Raw genomic sequence first — 15,089 nt, 5'->3', positions numbered from 1 at the left:
TTCAAGACCCCTGACATTTGGCTGTCCATGAGTTTTCAGGAGGCTGTTATCTCAAGAACTCCTTGTTTAATTAGCACCAACTTCGGACCAGCAACCCCACTCTAACAAGGCCCCGTGATTTCCACCGCGATCCAAGCCAGCAACTAGATTTTAGAGCCCGGAGACAAAGCCAGCTACTAAGTGGTAATCAAGTTTAGGGATGTTAGATAGCGGGTAACAGAACAGCTGAGTAATCGCATGAATTCTTAGCGGTTACTCGACTATTCTATAGTGCCCGAATGACAGCCGGTGCGCTCTGGCCCCACTCCTAGGGATCCCCTGACACCGTGCGCTGCTGCCTCTGTATCAGAGGCAGCAGCACAGGGTGCCAGATGGGAATTGGTCCACCTGGGCCTAGGCGCATCAGTTAATTATCTAGTCCACTACTCGTTGACATTCCTAGTCAAATTTCAGTGGTAACAACCTCCCACCCAGCTGTAGCAAAGGGTGAACATATGCCATAAGCCTGTTTCGTGCATGAGCTTGCTGCATCTACAAGGTGAGAAGGGGTCACAGACTCATATCAACCAGTTATTGAGTTCCTGGGCAGATTCTCAAGACTCTATAATTAATTAACCAACCTCTCCCTTGCTTATTAGCCCTTTATAAACAAGCTGTAGAAATGTGCAAAGAACTGCCCAACTCCTGAGAAGAGCGTCACAAGAAACAACTCCTGAGAGTTGGCCAAGTATCACGGTCTCCACTGTCGACAAGGGAAACTGAGGCACGGTGCGGTGCTTGGCCTGGTTTCAGCAGCATGTGGGGATCCTAGTCCCCTTGCTCAGCCCACTAGGCCACGCTGTCTCTGCTACAGGCTTTATAAACTTGGACGAATCTGCAAAGCCAAACCTCCCTCCGCTTGAAACCCATGGGGGTGGGGAAGTCCTGGGCCATTCTGACCCCTGGATGTCATCACAGCCAAGAGGCAGACCCAGAACTGTGGGGAAACAGCGTCAGGAACCCCATTTCTCCCAGGCCTGGGTCCGTGGGAGCCGATCTGGGCTGGGAGGCCCTTGTCCTTTCCCCACCTGAGTCGAGATGGTCTGGGCTGTGCTGGGCTTTGCAGGTCTCCCCTGTGCCCCATGGAGAATCATAGAATCATAGAATAATAGGACTGGAAGGGACCTTGAGAGGTCATCAAGTCCAGCCCCCCGCCCTCAAGGCAGGACCAAGCTCCGTCTACACCATCCCTGTCAGATGTCTATCTAACCTGTTCTTAAATATCTCCAGAGAGGGAGATTCCACCACCTCCCTTGGTAACTTATTCCAATATTTGACCACCCTGACAGTTAGGAATTTTTTCCTAATGTCCAATCTAAACCTCCCTTGCTGCACTTTAAGCCCATTACTCCTTGTCCTGTCCTCAGAAACCAAGAGGAACAAATTTTCTCCTTCCTCCTTGTGACACCCTTTTAGATATTTGAAAACCGCTATCATGTCCCCCCTTAATCTTCTTTTTTCCAAACTAAACAAGCCCAGTTCATGAAGCCTGGCTTCATAGGTCATGTTCTCTAGACCTTTAATCATTCTTGTCGCTCTTCTCTGTACCCTTTCCAATTTCTCCACATCTTTCTTGAAATGTGGCGCCCAGAACTGGACACAGTACTCCAGCTGAGGCCTAACTAGTGCAGAGTAGAGCGGCAGAATGACTTCACGAGTTTTGCTTACAACACACCTGTTGATACAACCTAGAATCATATTTGCTTTTTTTGCAACAGCATCACACTGTTGACTCATATTCAACTTGTGGTCCACTATGACCCCTAGATCCCTTTCCGCCATGCTCCTTCCTAGACAGTCGTTTCCCATCTTGTATGTATGGAACTGATTGTTCCTTCCTAAGTGGAGCACTTTGCATTTCTCTTTATTAAACCTCATCCTGTTTACCTCTGACCATTTCTCTAACTTGCTACGGTCATTTTGAATTATGTCCCTATCCTCCAAAGAAGTCGCAACCCCACCCAGTTTGGTATCATCTGCAAACTTAATAAGCGTACTCTCTATCCCAATATCTACATCATTGATGAAGATATTGAACAGTACGGGTCCCAAAACAGACCCTTGCGGAACGCCACTTGTTATCCCTTTCCAGCAGGATTTAGCACCGTTAACAACAACTCTCTGACTACGGTTATCCAGCCAATTATCTCAGAATTAGGGGCAGTGTCTGAGATCCCCACTGCGGCAGGATGCCTGGCACAGCCCAGAGAGGGAGAGGCCTGTTGGCGGGAACGGTACTCACAAGTGTGTGTCTTCTTCATGGCGACTGGGCCTGCAATCAAGAGAGAGACGGGGTGAGACAGCAGCAGCAGGCATTCCCCCCCAGAGCCTGACACCCTCCAAGACCACGACTGGAGCTACATGGGAAACTGAGGCACCAAGAAGCACTCCCAGCCCCTCCCCATCAGCCCCCAGGAGTCCTGAGTAGCAGCCCCCCCAACCTCCAATTACACTCAACTAACCACTAGCCCCCATTCCTGGCTCCTAGCCCCCTGCTCTAACCACTAGACCCTTGAGGAAAAAGCACCCGTCCTATTCCCAACCCCCACCCCCATGTATCCAGCATTTCCCTCTTTGAGCCAAGCGACTCCTGCACTAATGCCCATGAGGCTATGCCCTACTGAGGACCTTACAGCAGGGACCAGTTGGAGTGTGTGAGAATGACCCACACACACGCTCAGCGTGGCTGTTCGCACACTGGGGTAGGGCTGAGGTGCCTCCTTTGTGAACCAGGCCCCCACAGTGCTAGGCGCTGTACATTACTGATTAAGCATATTATGCTAGTGGCTGGCAGCCCCCCATCACAAACCAGCCCCCTGGTGTGCTAGGTGCTGCGCAAACCCAGAACAGAAAGGATCCCTCCCAAACAGCAGAGAATCTAAACGCGAGACCAGCTGGACCCGGCCAGCTGCGGGAGCACAGCGAGCCCCGCTCATCCCCTGTTCAGGTTGGGGGGCCAGGCTGGCAGCATGGCGGCAGGCCAGTCCCGGTCGTAGGAGTTCAGAAGGTGTCAGGTGAGCCGCGTGGGAGGAGAGGAGTTTGTTTCGAGGACGTTCGCAGAGAGATCTTCCCGAGCACCCGGGGCAGCACGGGAGAAACGCCGGGGGCTGGGGTAAGAACAGACCAGGTGGGCACTGGAAGCGGGGACCACAGACTGAGCCAAGCGGGAAGCGCATACAGGATGGGAGGGAAGCAGCTGGGAGCCAAGAAGCCTGGGGCAGCCAGAGCAGCTCACGGACAGAAGCAGAATGGGGCTGAGATGGGCAAAAGCCCCATGGTTGGAGGAGGAGGCTTGTGGCAGCCTTCTTGTGCCGAAGCCAGAGAGGAGATGGAGACAGCAGGGGGACTGAAAGACACCGAGGGCTGGAGTGAGCCGAGGGGAAAGACCGGAGCTTTTCATTGTTTACTGGGAGCCTTTGCTTATTGATTGATCTGTGCCCATAAACCCTGGCCGCTGCTCTGATTAATAACTGTTACTGGATCGGCATTATCAGCCTGGTTAATAATTAATTCAATTATACAATCAGGACACGCTGTTGGAGGCAGGATGGTAGTGGATCAATGAACCCCTCAGCATTCACACAGTCGGTTGGGGGCAAGCATGGGATTTGGGAGACCGGGGGAGGAGGGAGTGTCAAATCTCTGCTCTGCCACAGACTTCCTGCATGGCCTTGGGCAACTCACTTAGCTTCCCTTTGGCTCAGTTTCCTCAGTTTCCCCCTGTACCAAGAGAACAACAGTACTTCCCTGCTTCCCAGGGAGCTATGAAGATAAAGCTAGTATAGCACTTGGTTACTAAGGTAGAGCTTTAGATAGATGGGGATGCATGGGGTGGATGGACAGACTGCTGGGGTTATGGGTATAGATGGGGAGACAGATGGGATGCAGGGGGGGTGGATAGAGGGGGCTGTATGGGGACAGACGGACAGACAGGCTGTATGCAATTGGGTTGCTGGACTTGCTCTGTGCCCCAGAGCAGAGACTACTGACCCCTAGTGGGGACAATCTGCACCAGGTCCAACTTCTGCAAACTTCCCTCTCCAGCCTCCTTTTATGTCAGCTACGGGCTTTGGCTCCTTTTCTCTTACGGCTGGGCAGACTAGGGACGTTACACAGCGTTGACTTGTGCCACCGTGCACCTGCTAATACGCGTTTACACTGGGGGGTGGGGAGGCGGGAGCTGGTGCTCACGGGGATTCAACTTAACCCAACTTCCATTTCCTCCCCCTCCCCCGCTGCCTCTGTATCGGAGGTGAGGGGGTAGTGAGCCCGGCAGGAGCTGGTGTGAGGGGAGAGCCAGGTTCAAAGCTGGCTCCATAGCTCCTGCCTTTCCCACCCTCCTCTGCTGCCTCTCTGGGAGGAACCGGGGAGAGAGGGGGAGAGGGACAGGTGTCTCTGTGAGAGCCAGCATGCACGGGGAGCTGGACCTCCCCACACACACCGACTCCCCCGCCCCACTCCCGGCTTGCTGCCTCTGATACAGGCTCATCGATTAATTGTGGACTCGACTACACGCTCACATCCCTAAGGCAGAGGGAGACGGAACCGGGCGAAGGATGTTAAAATGCGGTGATCAGGCTAATCGTCTGGCCGATACGGTTTGTATCGATGACACGATGAGTCGATAGGACCAGGAGAGTCCAGGAGCTGGCTCCAGCTGCTCAGTCCCAGCTGGTGCCGGCTCCAGGAGCCACCTGTATGGTGGCTCTGCATTTTAAATGTAGGAAGAGCCGCCGGGCTCTTCCTACATTTAACATGCAGAGATGCAGCGATCAGCACGAGCCAGGACTGATAGAGGCAGGAGGGGGCGGAAGCAGGCGGCATCTCGGAGACAGTGCTGGGGGAAACCGGCTTTTAAGCCGGGTCCCACCCAGCACCAGCGCCTGTCCTCCCCCGCTTGCTGCCTATCTCCTAGCGTATGCTTATCGGATAGTCGACCGGTTGCTTACATCCCTAAACTGGCCTGGGACAACGTGCTGGGCCGGCCAGTCTCCCCGTGGGTTGCCTCTGCAGGGCTGTCCCAGAAAGGCCTCGTGCTCCTCACCAGCAGCGGCATTGAGGGAGGGAATTGTGTGGGGCACAAATCCTGCTGCCCCATCTGCCAGACCCCTGGCCAGGCACCCCAGCCATGCCCTGTGTCTCTGTGCAGGATCAGACAGACTTTGGGGGCGCCTGATAGATGGTGGCGGAGGCACCCCCTGGTCTCGCGTATCTCACTGGGGGGTGCTCCGAGCACGCTACAGAATGTGGAATGTGACATGTCCAGGGTCACTGGACTCTGCCTGGGCTCCAGCAAGGATCTGCCTGCTCGGGTCTGTTGGGGAACGGGGCGGGGGGCTCCCAAGCTGCTAACATCCAGGGGCTGCAGAGCCCAGCCCAGCCTGCCTGCACCTCACAGCACCCGGGCTCAGGCAGCACGAAACCTGGTACCTAGTACCTCCCCATGGAAACACAGCAACCCCCCCTCTGCCGCCCCCAGCACCCACTCCCCTCCCCTCCTTTGGCCTTGCCAATTCACTGACAGAGTGTCCACTCCCCCGCCCCGCAGGAACCAAGGGACAGCCCAGAACTGGAGGGGTGGGGAGCTGGGATCAAGGGGCAATTGGCAGACCTAGAGAGCCCCAGCTGGGATAGCAGGAAAAACATCTTAATCCCACCTGTAACGGTTATTCCAGGCCTGCCCCACCCCCACAGCTCTGCCAGTGCCCCTCGGTCCTGCCCCACAGCCCCCTGCTAGCCCAGTCCTATCCCCCCCATAGCTCTGACAGTGCCCCTCGGTCCTGCCCCACAGCCCCCTGCTAGCCCAGTCCTATCCCCCCCATAGCTCTGCCAGTGCCCCTCGGTCCTGCCCCACAGCCCCCTGCTAGCCCAGTCCTATCCCCTCCATAGCTCTGCCAGTGCCCCTCGGTCCTGCCCCACAGCCCCCTGCTAGCCCAGTCCTATCCCCCCCATAGCTCTGCCAGTGCCCCTCGGTCCTGCCCCACAGCCCCCTGCTAGCCCAGTCCTATCCCCCCCATAGCTCTGCCAGTGCCCCTCGGTCCTGCCCCACAGCCCCCTGCTAGCCCAGCCCTGCCCCCTAGCTCTGCGGGCAACCCTCACTCCCAACCTGCAGAGCCCCCTGGTAGCCCAGCCCTGCCCCCCCCCCCCGCACAGCTCTGTCAGTGCCCCTCAGTCCTGCCCCCCAGCTCTGCCAGTGCCCCTCAGTCCTGCCCCGCAGGCTAGGGGTTAATTGCACTTCCACACCCACCCCCCGAAAGGGAAAATCAATCTGATTAGCTGAGTGTCCCCGCGGGGCCTGGAGAAAGCCGCACGTTCACCACACCACCCTCCTAAGCAGCTTTGCTATTTTTGTTCCGCGCCTTAACCCCCGGGGCTCCAGGGCCATCTCCCTGCAGGGCTGGAGCCCGGTTCCCTGGGACAGGCCGAGCGGGAGGAGCACCCATGGGAGGCACCACCCAGGCTGTTGGGGCTGCACCATGCACTCAGGGCCTTGTATGTTCCCAAGGCAACCGGGGGAGTCGGAGGGGAAGCGGATCTGACCTCCGGCCTGGCCCTTTCTCCCCCACACAGCTGGGGACCCGTCCCGGCTGTGCCAAACGGCTCCCTACGGGGCAGCACGCCAAGGGGGGACCTGCTCATACCCTGATTCACAGCCCTCCCCGTCTAGGACGGGCTCCCTACCCAAGGGCAGAGAATCCCAGAGTCCATGCTACAGATACTGGCCGATTTCCCTTTTTCAAGCTGAGGCAGAGCTAGCCCCGTTTAAGCCAGGGCCCAGGGGCCTTTCGCCGCGGGTGCATGGGGGCTTCGCAGCAGGGACTGCAGGGCTCCCGCCCAACCAGGAATCTGGCCACTGTGGGGCCCCTGATCTTGGCCCTCCAGCTCCTGGCTCCCCACGGGAGCCCGATCTCAGCCCTGGGGCCCATATGGCTCAGTCCCAGGCCCATATGGGCCCTGGCTCCCTCTGTAGCCCATGCCTGTGGTCTGAGCAGCACCTAGCACACGGGCCTCCAATTTCGGCCACGGTACAGCACCCAGCACTGTGATCTCAGACCAGTCATGGGCAAAAGGGCCTCCGCGGGCTGGATCCGGCCAATGGAGGCCCTGCTGCTCCCCCGCCCCCAGGCCGATTAGGGTCTGGGGAGTGCACGAAGCCTCCTCCCGCCCTGCCAGGAGCACGTGGTGCTTTGAAGCGCAGCGCGCTGCTCGCGGGCGGGGAGGGAGCAGAGGAGGCTTCGCGTGCTTCTAATTGGCCTAGGGACAGGGGAGCGAGGGAAGTCTCCTCCCACGCCAGGGGCATGGGCACCTTGGGGGAACGTGGGGTGGCGGCAAAAGCCTCCCTCACCCCCAGACCAATCATGGTCTGGGGAACCCAGAAATATCTTGCCTACGCCCCTTCTGCTCGATGTCCCGCCCCTTCCCGTGCGGCCCGTGGCCACTTAAAAAATCTCCCAAGTGGCCCTTGGCAAAAAATGATTGCCCACCCATCTCAGACGGAGTCCCTGGGCACACCCGCACCATCAGCCTGACCTGGGGTCCCGATCCCCACACAGCCAGGGGCCTAGGTCTGACCCCATGGGCCTCCCGTGCCCACTCAGCTGCCCCGTGGGCTTTGAATAAGGGGAAGCCAGGCAGGGTGGGGGAGTGCGGCCCAGCCCCCCACACTGGCCTCGCCTGAACTCTCTGCTTACATAACCCAGCTCTTGGGCCTTGGCTGCTGGCCAGCCACATGTGTCTGAGTCACAGCGCAGGGAGGCACCTGAACAGACGGGACTGGGACCCCGCGCAGCCATCGCCTGCCCAGCTCAGCAGCCACACTGCCTCCCTTATCCCAGTGCAGCTGCAGCCCCCTCTGGGGCGGGGCGCTGGGGCTGTTCGTACAGCACTGAGATGCAGCCACCTCTGGGGTGGAGTGCTGGAGCTGATCATACAGCACTGAGATGCAGCCGCCTCTGGGGTGGAGTGCTGGAGCTGTGCATACAGCAGACATGCAGCCACCTCTGGGGTGGAGCGCTGGAGCTGTGCATACAGCAGACACGCAGCCGCTCTGGGGTGGAGTGCTGGAGCTGTGCATACAGCACTGAGATGCAGCCGCCTCTGGGGTGGAGTGCTGGAGCTGTTCGTACAGCACTGAGATGCAGCCGCCTCTGGGGTGGAGTGCTGGAGCTGTTCGTACAGCACTGAGATGCAGCCGCCTCTGGGGTGGAGTGCTGGAGCTGTTCGTATAGCACTGAGATGCAGCCGCCTCTGGGGTGGAGTGCTGGAGCTGTTCGTACAGCACTGAGATGCAGCCGCCTCTGGGGTGGAGTGCTGGAGCTGTTCGTACAGCACTGAGATGCAGCCGCCTCTGGGGTGGAGTGCTGGAGCTGTTCGTACAGCACTGAGATGCAGCCGCCTCTGGGGTGGAGTGCTGGAGCTGTTCGTACAGCACTGAGATGCAGCCGCCTCTGGGGTGGAGCGCTGGAGCTGTGCATACAGCAGACATGCAGCCGCTCTGGGGTGGAGTGCTGGAGCTATTCATACAGCACTGAGATGCAGCCGCCTCTGGGGTGGAGTGCTGGAGCTGTTCGTACAGCACTGAGATGCAGCCGCCTCTGGGGTGGAGTGCTGGAGCTGTGCATTCAGCAGACATGCAGCCACCTCTGGGGTGAGGAACAGGGCTGCTGTGCAGTCTCACGGCAATGCTGCACAGAAGCTCAGGGCGAGGGGGCAGCACCGGGCTCCCCTCTGGCCGACCGACAGGGATGTCAATTTCACCCGCACTGAAGGAGCCCAGAGGGTATCGCTCCAAGGAGGCTGGCAGGGCCAGACAGACCCCCTGTTTCCCCTTGGCTTGTCAGCTCCCAGCCCACCCCAGCCAGGTACCCGCGGCCATTGCTCAGGGCTGACGCCCCCCGTTTGCTCACTGAGCAGCCCTGCCGCCCAGCCATTCTCCGGGAGCTGGCTGGCAGCGCCGGCTCCTCCAGGGGAGCGCCCAAAGGTTTGCTCCTTGGCCGGCAGCGCTGCTGGGGGCTTAAGGGTCTGAGCTGGAGCTGCCAGAGGCTGCTGTGGCCATGCCAGCACTGCTGAGGGGCCTGGCAAATTCTGCCCCACAATGCCCTGCAGCCCCCCCACCACGTGGCCACTGCCTGCTCCTCCCAGCCTGCCCCGGACCAAGAGCTGACCCAGGACAGATCCCTCTTCTTAGGCCGTCAGTCCCTTGGGGGCAGGGACCGTCTCTGTCTGGGTCTGTACCGGGGGTCTGGCCCCTGCTTGGGGCTGAGTGCAGGCCTTTCTAGGGAATCTGGGGTTCTGCCCCCCGCCCGGAGCTGCTCTAAGAGGATAAGAGTCTGCTATAGCTACCAGCTAGCATTGATGCCCCTTTGGCTCCAGGGGATCGAAGATGCTTGTCCCACAGAAGGCTCCAGGTTCTTCCTGGCAGGATATTGCTCCCTGCTGGGAGCCCAAGGCCCGGCCCACGCTGCAAAGGGGAAATCAGTGAGGAGCCAGGGGCTGAGGCAGCTGCAGAAGCCCAGAGAGAACCATGTCCCAGGACACGGTAATTTCTATGACGGAAGAGTCAGCAGACAGCAGGGGCCCATTGTGCCAGATGCTGCCTTGACACACGGTGAGACAGAGTCCCTGTCCCAGCGGAGATCAGGGCCCTGCCACACTGGGCACAAACCATGACAGTCCTTGTCCCCACAGAGTTCACAGTGTACTAGACAAAGGCAGGCAGATTTCTCCCTATTGCACAGGTAGGGAAACTGAGGCCTGTGAGAGGCAGGGACTTGCCAGGGCTCGTACAAGAAGTCAGTATTCAAGCCCATCTCTCCAGAAGCCCAGGCCAGCAGCCGGCTCCACTCTCTCCACCTATGACGTAATGGTCGGCACTCAGGGCTCCGGCGAGCCACGCAGGGAGTATCCAGAACGCACAGCTCTTGTATAACCTCACACCTAGGCAAACAACACGCCCTCGCTTGGCAGCTATTACATAACAGCCAACACACGACACGCCCTGCTGGCTCCCACTGCTTTGCTGGCACGGGGATCGGACCTCTCCCCGGGCGGGAAGAGGATCCCCAAGGAGCAGGTTCTGATGCTGCAGCAGCAGAGACAGCTGGAGGTGGGGCAGGGTGGGATGAAGACCCCAGAGTTCCCTTAGCCAAAAGCAGCCAGGACGCTCCTGGGTTCAGATCCAAGCGGGTCTGGATTATGCCCGGTGCTACCTGGGTGTGTGATGGAGGCAGAGAAACGTCCCAGCTGAGAGCAAGGCTACAGGGTGACCAGAAAACGAGAAATGCCTTTAATCCAAACCTCCAAATGAGTCTCATTCCACAACAGGCCGGGAGGGGGCGGGGGAGAACAGTCTCTGAAAAATCTTCTATGGAACCCCAGGGAGAGAGCTCAGAACACCCCCTACCCTCGTGGTTATGGGGCGTACAAGGTCCAATCCCTGCTCGGAAGCAGGCAGAGATGGGATTTGAAGCCATCTTCTACGCACTACGGGAGTGCTCTAACCACTAGGTCACTGGCTAGTCTGGAGTCTCTCCCTCTCCTGAAATTCCACCCCGGCGCTGAGAAACCCGCTCGGCAAAAGTTTCATTCAAGCTGGTACATTGCAGCCAAAAGTTTCCGTGTCAACGAAATTTGCATTTCCCAGAAAAAAAGTATTTTTGTCAAAACATTCCCAAGCAGCTCCCATGTGGGTACCGCTCAGATGCACAGCAAGAGACAATCCCTGCTCCGGCTGAGATCAGGGCTCTGGTGCTGCACAGACACACAAACGGTCCCTCCCTCGCAGCCTGAGCAGACAAGCCAGACCAAGGAAAGATCAGAGTTTTCAACCTTGGAGACCGAAGCCTGAACGGGGCAGGAGGGGACACTGGAATGGATGGGGGGGAGGTCACGCTGCCAAGCTCTGTGTGACCACAGCACAGACCCCATCCAGCAAAGGGGGGGCCACCAGTGAGCTGAAAAATAAGGGGGAGCTTTTCTAGTGTGAACTGTGGGTGGGCAGAGCCAAGTGCCTTGGCCAGGAGGACAGAGTCAGTGCCAGGGTGGGAAACAGACCCTAGGAGTCCTGCCACCAGCCCCTCTCCGCTCTAACCACTAGGGGCTGCTTCCCTCCCAGGTTAGCACAACAGGAGCGGGAGCCGAACTGCGAGGGGGGCAGAACAGCAGAGGGGCACAGGGGTCAGACTAGGGTGCATGGGCAGGCCTGGAACAGCAGGAGGGCTGAGGGTCATGACTGAGGAGCACTGGCAAAGCTGGGGGGTGGGGTCCCATGGCTGCAATTCCAAGGGGCTGAAGGAGCCCCAGGCTGGGATAGCAGGTGGAGGGTCTTCAGTCATTCGACATGTGCTACGGGTCTGTAGGTTTGATCCCCAAGGGAGCCCGCTGCGGTGGCCCAGACGAAGCCTCCTCCAGCCCAACCCCTCACCGGCCTCCGCCGCGAATTTGTTAAGGAGGAAAAAACGAATTAAAAGCCCTCTAGTGAAATCGCTGGGGAGCTGCGTGACAACACCCTGCCCCCAGCCCGCCCGCCACCCCACGGCCAAAGGCTGGTGTCTGGCTTCCTAGGGCGGGCTGCTGGCCCAGATGTTTGCAATGACGCCGCCCATATGGGCCACAGCTGCTTTGCCCAGGGCCCCTGAGCTCCAGAGAGGGTCAACAAGGTCTCGGGGGCATTATCCTCCGGGGGGGGGGGGAGGCACGACTAGGCTGCAGAGGGTGAATGATCAGCCCCCCCAGCCCTGCAGCCCACTTTGGCAGGAGATGTTGGAATGGAGGCTCGGCCCATGTGTATTGCTGGCCATGTGTATTGCTGGCAGCCCATGTGTATTGCTGGCAGCAAGGGAAGTGTGGGGTTGGCGTTACAGCTCTGGGGTGGGATTGGGGGGATCCAACTTTAATTCCTAACAATGCTGAACACTCCCTTTGATCCATCACTTCAACCCTCCCCCCGAGCCTCAGTTTCCCCATCTGTAACAAGGGGATCGTGATCCTTCTGCTTGGAGAGTGAGCTCTTCACGACAGGGTCTTCTCAGCACCACCGCGTCCCACCCGTCCTGGGGAGCAGCGCCCCCTTCCTCAAGCCCAACCAGCAAACGTTTCTGGGGACCCCACCCTCCTGGGGAGATGACCCACCGGATGCTCTCATCCTTTGGCAGCCAATTCTGCCACCACTGAGGACACGAGCGCAGCTCCGATGCACTTCGATTGGGGCTCCGGAGACTGGCAGGCGACATGGGAAATGACACTGATTAACCATCATTAACCTCCTGCCTCAGTTACGTCAATAGAATAATCTCCCACCTGCCGGAGGGGATGCGGAGGGAGGGGAGAACACTTATCCACCCAGTAAACTCCGTTCCTTTCTCTGAGCCAGATCACGGTGGCCAAGTGAGAGAGACGGAAGTGGAAAGGTTTTCGCTGGGTGTCACAAAGCCGCTCGCGGCAAAAACCCCTTTACAAATAGCTCCCCTTTCTCCCCAAGCCGGGCAGCTCAGGACGCGGGCGAGCAAGGCGGCTAAAGGCGATGGGGCCAGGTTGCAAAGGAGGCTGGGGGAGATGTCTGGTTTGATTTACAAAGCTAGGAAAGCGCAGGCTGCCAGCACACCCAGTCAGGGTAGGAGACACTCCCTGCTGAGGGCAAAGGGCTGGTCTACGTAAAGAAACGGATTGGAATGATAGCGCAGAACAGCTCTGCAAAGGGGACCCGGCAATACGGGAAAACAGCCCCAGACCAACACAGATGGGGAAACCGAGGCACAGATGGGGAAACCAAGGCACAGAACGAAAGCATGACTTGAATGGAAGAGGCAGGGCTAGAACACATGCGCCTTGATTCCCGGTCCTGTTGCCTGAGGCCTGGTCTTGCTTCATCCCTGGACTGCAGACAAAATCCAGGGGGATTCCCAGATCCCAGTAGACAGGTCCAGGCGTCAGAACGCCTGGCTTCTCTTCTGAGATCTGGTTGGGGAGCGAGGCCTAATGGTACAGCAGGGCACTGGGAGCCTGAACTTCTGGGTTCTATTCTTAACTCCACCCCTGCTTCTCAGTTTTCTCTTCTGTGAAATGGGTATTAAAGCGTGGTCCCATCTCCTCGGCAGCCACAATCCCTAACGTTAACCAGCGCTGTCGATGCCTGGGGAGGGCGGAGTGGCGTGGCTCCGGAGAGAGGTGCTCCTGCAGAGATGCTGCCACGGCTCACCTGGGCTTTTACAGCCAGCGTTTCCATGGCAGCCTTCCCAGAATCCCACAGTGCTGACATGGCTGCTTCTGCCTTGGAACATCACAGCCTCCCAGGTCTCCAAACGGCCGGCACCCGCGCCGAGTGACTCTCCCAAGCCAGCACACCCTCATTCCCAAAGCCACCCCTGCTGGTCTGACCGGATCGCTGCTCCTCCGGCCTGTTGCTGTGTGCTGTTAAAGAGCGACCGCGTCCCACCCCAAAGCTGGCTGCTATTCCAGCAGGATGAAGTAACAGCACCCTCTGCCTTTAGGGCTGGCACCAAGAGCAAAGCAAACAGGGCTGGAGCGGCCCCACACAGGGGGTTACAAGCTGCCCCTCTCCCCACACTCAGACACACAGGTATCTTTTGCCCGGGGGGCGTGGGAGGGGAGGATGCCCAATTGCTATGCAGCCAACAGTTTAACCAACCCTTTACAGAGAGAAATTAACCCACCGGGGTTCCCTGGCTTTAGAGCCGAACTGGCTGCTTTTCTAACAGTTCAAAGAGGAATGAATTCAGGGCCATTCTCGGGCCTGTCATCATCCAGGAGACCAGACGAGACGGGCACAACTCCAAGTCCCCCGGAATCCACGAGCGTAAGCTAAGCCCAGAGCGGGTTCTGCGGAGGGGAAACTGAGGCACGGAGCGACGGGCCCTCCCCTGTATTACACTGCAAATAAGTGGCAGGGCTGGGAATAGGATCCAGGCGTCCTGGCTTCCATCCCCTCTGCCCTAACCCCTTGACCATATACTCTCCAAGAGGTGAGAATGGGTCCCAGGAGCCTTCTCTCCTCTAACCATTAGACCCTAACCCCCTCTTAGTGCTGAGGGCCCAAGAATCCTGACTCTCAGCCCCAGCCCTGGCTCCGCCTTCTCTCTCACACTAACCACTAGGGACCATGCCCCTGCTTAAACGACATGCTAGGCAATGCAACTGAACTCACCAGGAGGCCCAGAACAGCTGGACCTGAGAGTGGGGAATGGCCCCAGCGTGCGAGGGGGATGGCAAAGGGCATTGTGGGAGCAGGCGAGGGTGGGATGGGGGAGCCATGCCGAGCTGAGGGGCGGGAGGGAGCAGTGACAGCACAGCAGGAGAGGACAGCGTGACCTCCAGAGTACAACTTCCCAGCCAGCAGCTGCACCCCCCACCAGCCTGCTGGCAACGCTCTCTCATCCAGCTGCAGGAAGACTCCGATTTCAGTGGGTCTCCCTGGGCTCCCTGGCGCCATGGGGGCCCCTCGACTTGCCAGGACCACACCCGTTACCAGCCCCTCCCCATCGGGCTACACCGCACCCCACAGTGCCTCTGCTCAGGGTTTGCCTTCCACATGGCACCAGCCTGCCCTCATGCAGCGCCCGCCTGCCAGCTCACCTCCCGTACCGCACTGTGCCAAGGCACAGAAGATCATACCGCCGCCATCCGATGGCACAGTCCACCCACACCTGCAAGACTGTGGGCTGTTCTGGTCACCCGCTCCCCTCCAAAAAGATCTATTCGGGTTGGGAAAGGTGCAAAGAAAGGCAACAACAACGGCGAAGGGGACGAAAGAGCATCCGTAAGAGAAGAGATGAGAAAGAGATGACCAAAGTGGAGCTATGACAGAGGACTATAAAATCATGACCGGTGCAGAGGAAGTGACTAGAGGACTGCTAGTTACCCCTCCACATAACAAAAGAGCCCAAGGTCAGACAATTTTATTAATGGGCAGCAGGTTGAAAACAAACATTCGGAGGCGCTTCTTCACGCAATGCGATCAACCTGCGGAACTCACTGCCGGGGGATGTTGAGAAAGCCAAAAGTACAACCGGGTGCAAAAAAGCAGCAGAGGCGTT

At 58.5% G+C, this 15,089-nt stretch overlaps 1 protein-coding gene across 1 annotated transcript in view; it reads right to left on the bottom strand.

Annotated features, from left to right (window-relative positions):
- Positions 1 to 15,089, bottom strand: part of RORC (RAR related orphan receptor C) — a 79,952-nt gene that overhangs the window by 53,643 nt on the left and 11,220 nt on the right. Inside the window, exon 2 of the mRNA XM_075907070.1 lies at positions 2,282 to 2,311. Coding sequence (XP_075763185.1) covers positions 2,282 to 2,311 — 30 coding nt within the window. The remainder of the gene's footprint in view (positions 1 to 2,281; positions 2,312 to 15,089) is intronic.

Source organism: Pelodiscus sinensis, chromosome 24 (assembly GCF_049634645.1).
Source record: "Pelodiscus sinensis isolate JC-2024 chromosome 24, ASM4963464v1, whole genome shotgun sequence".
Classification (NCBI taxonomy): Eukaryota; Metazoa; Chordata; order Testudines; family Trionychidae; genus Pelodiscus; species Pelodiscus sinensis.
Note: the sequence above shows the minus strand (reverse complement) of the source record. Positions and strands in the feature narration are given on the sequence as shown.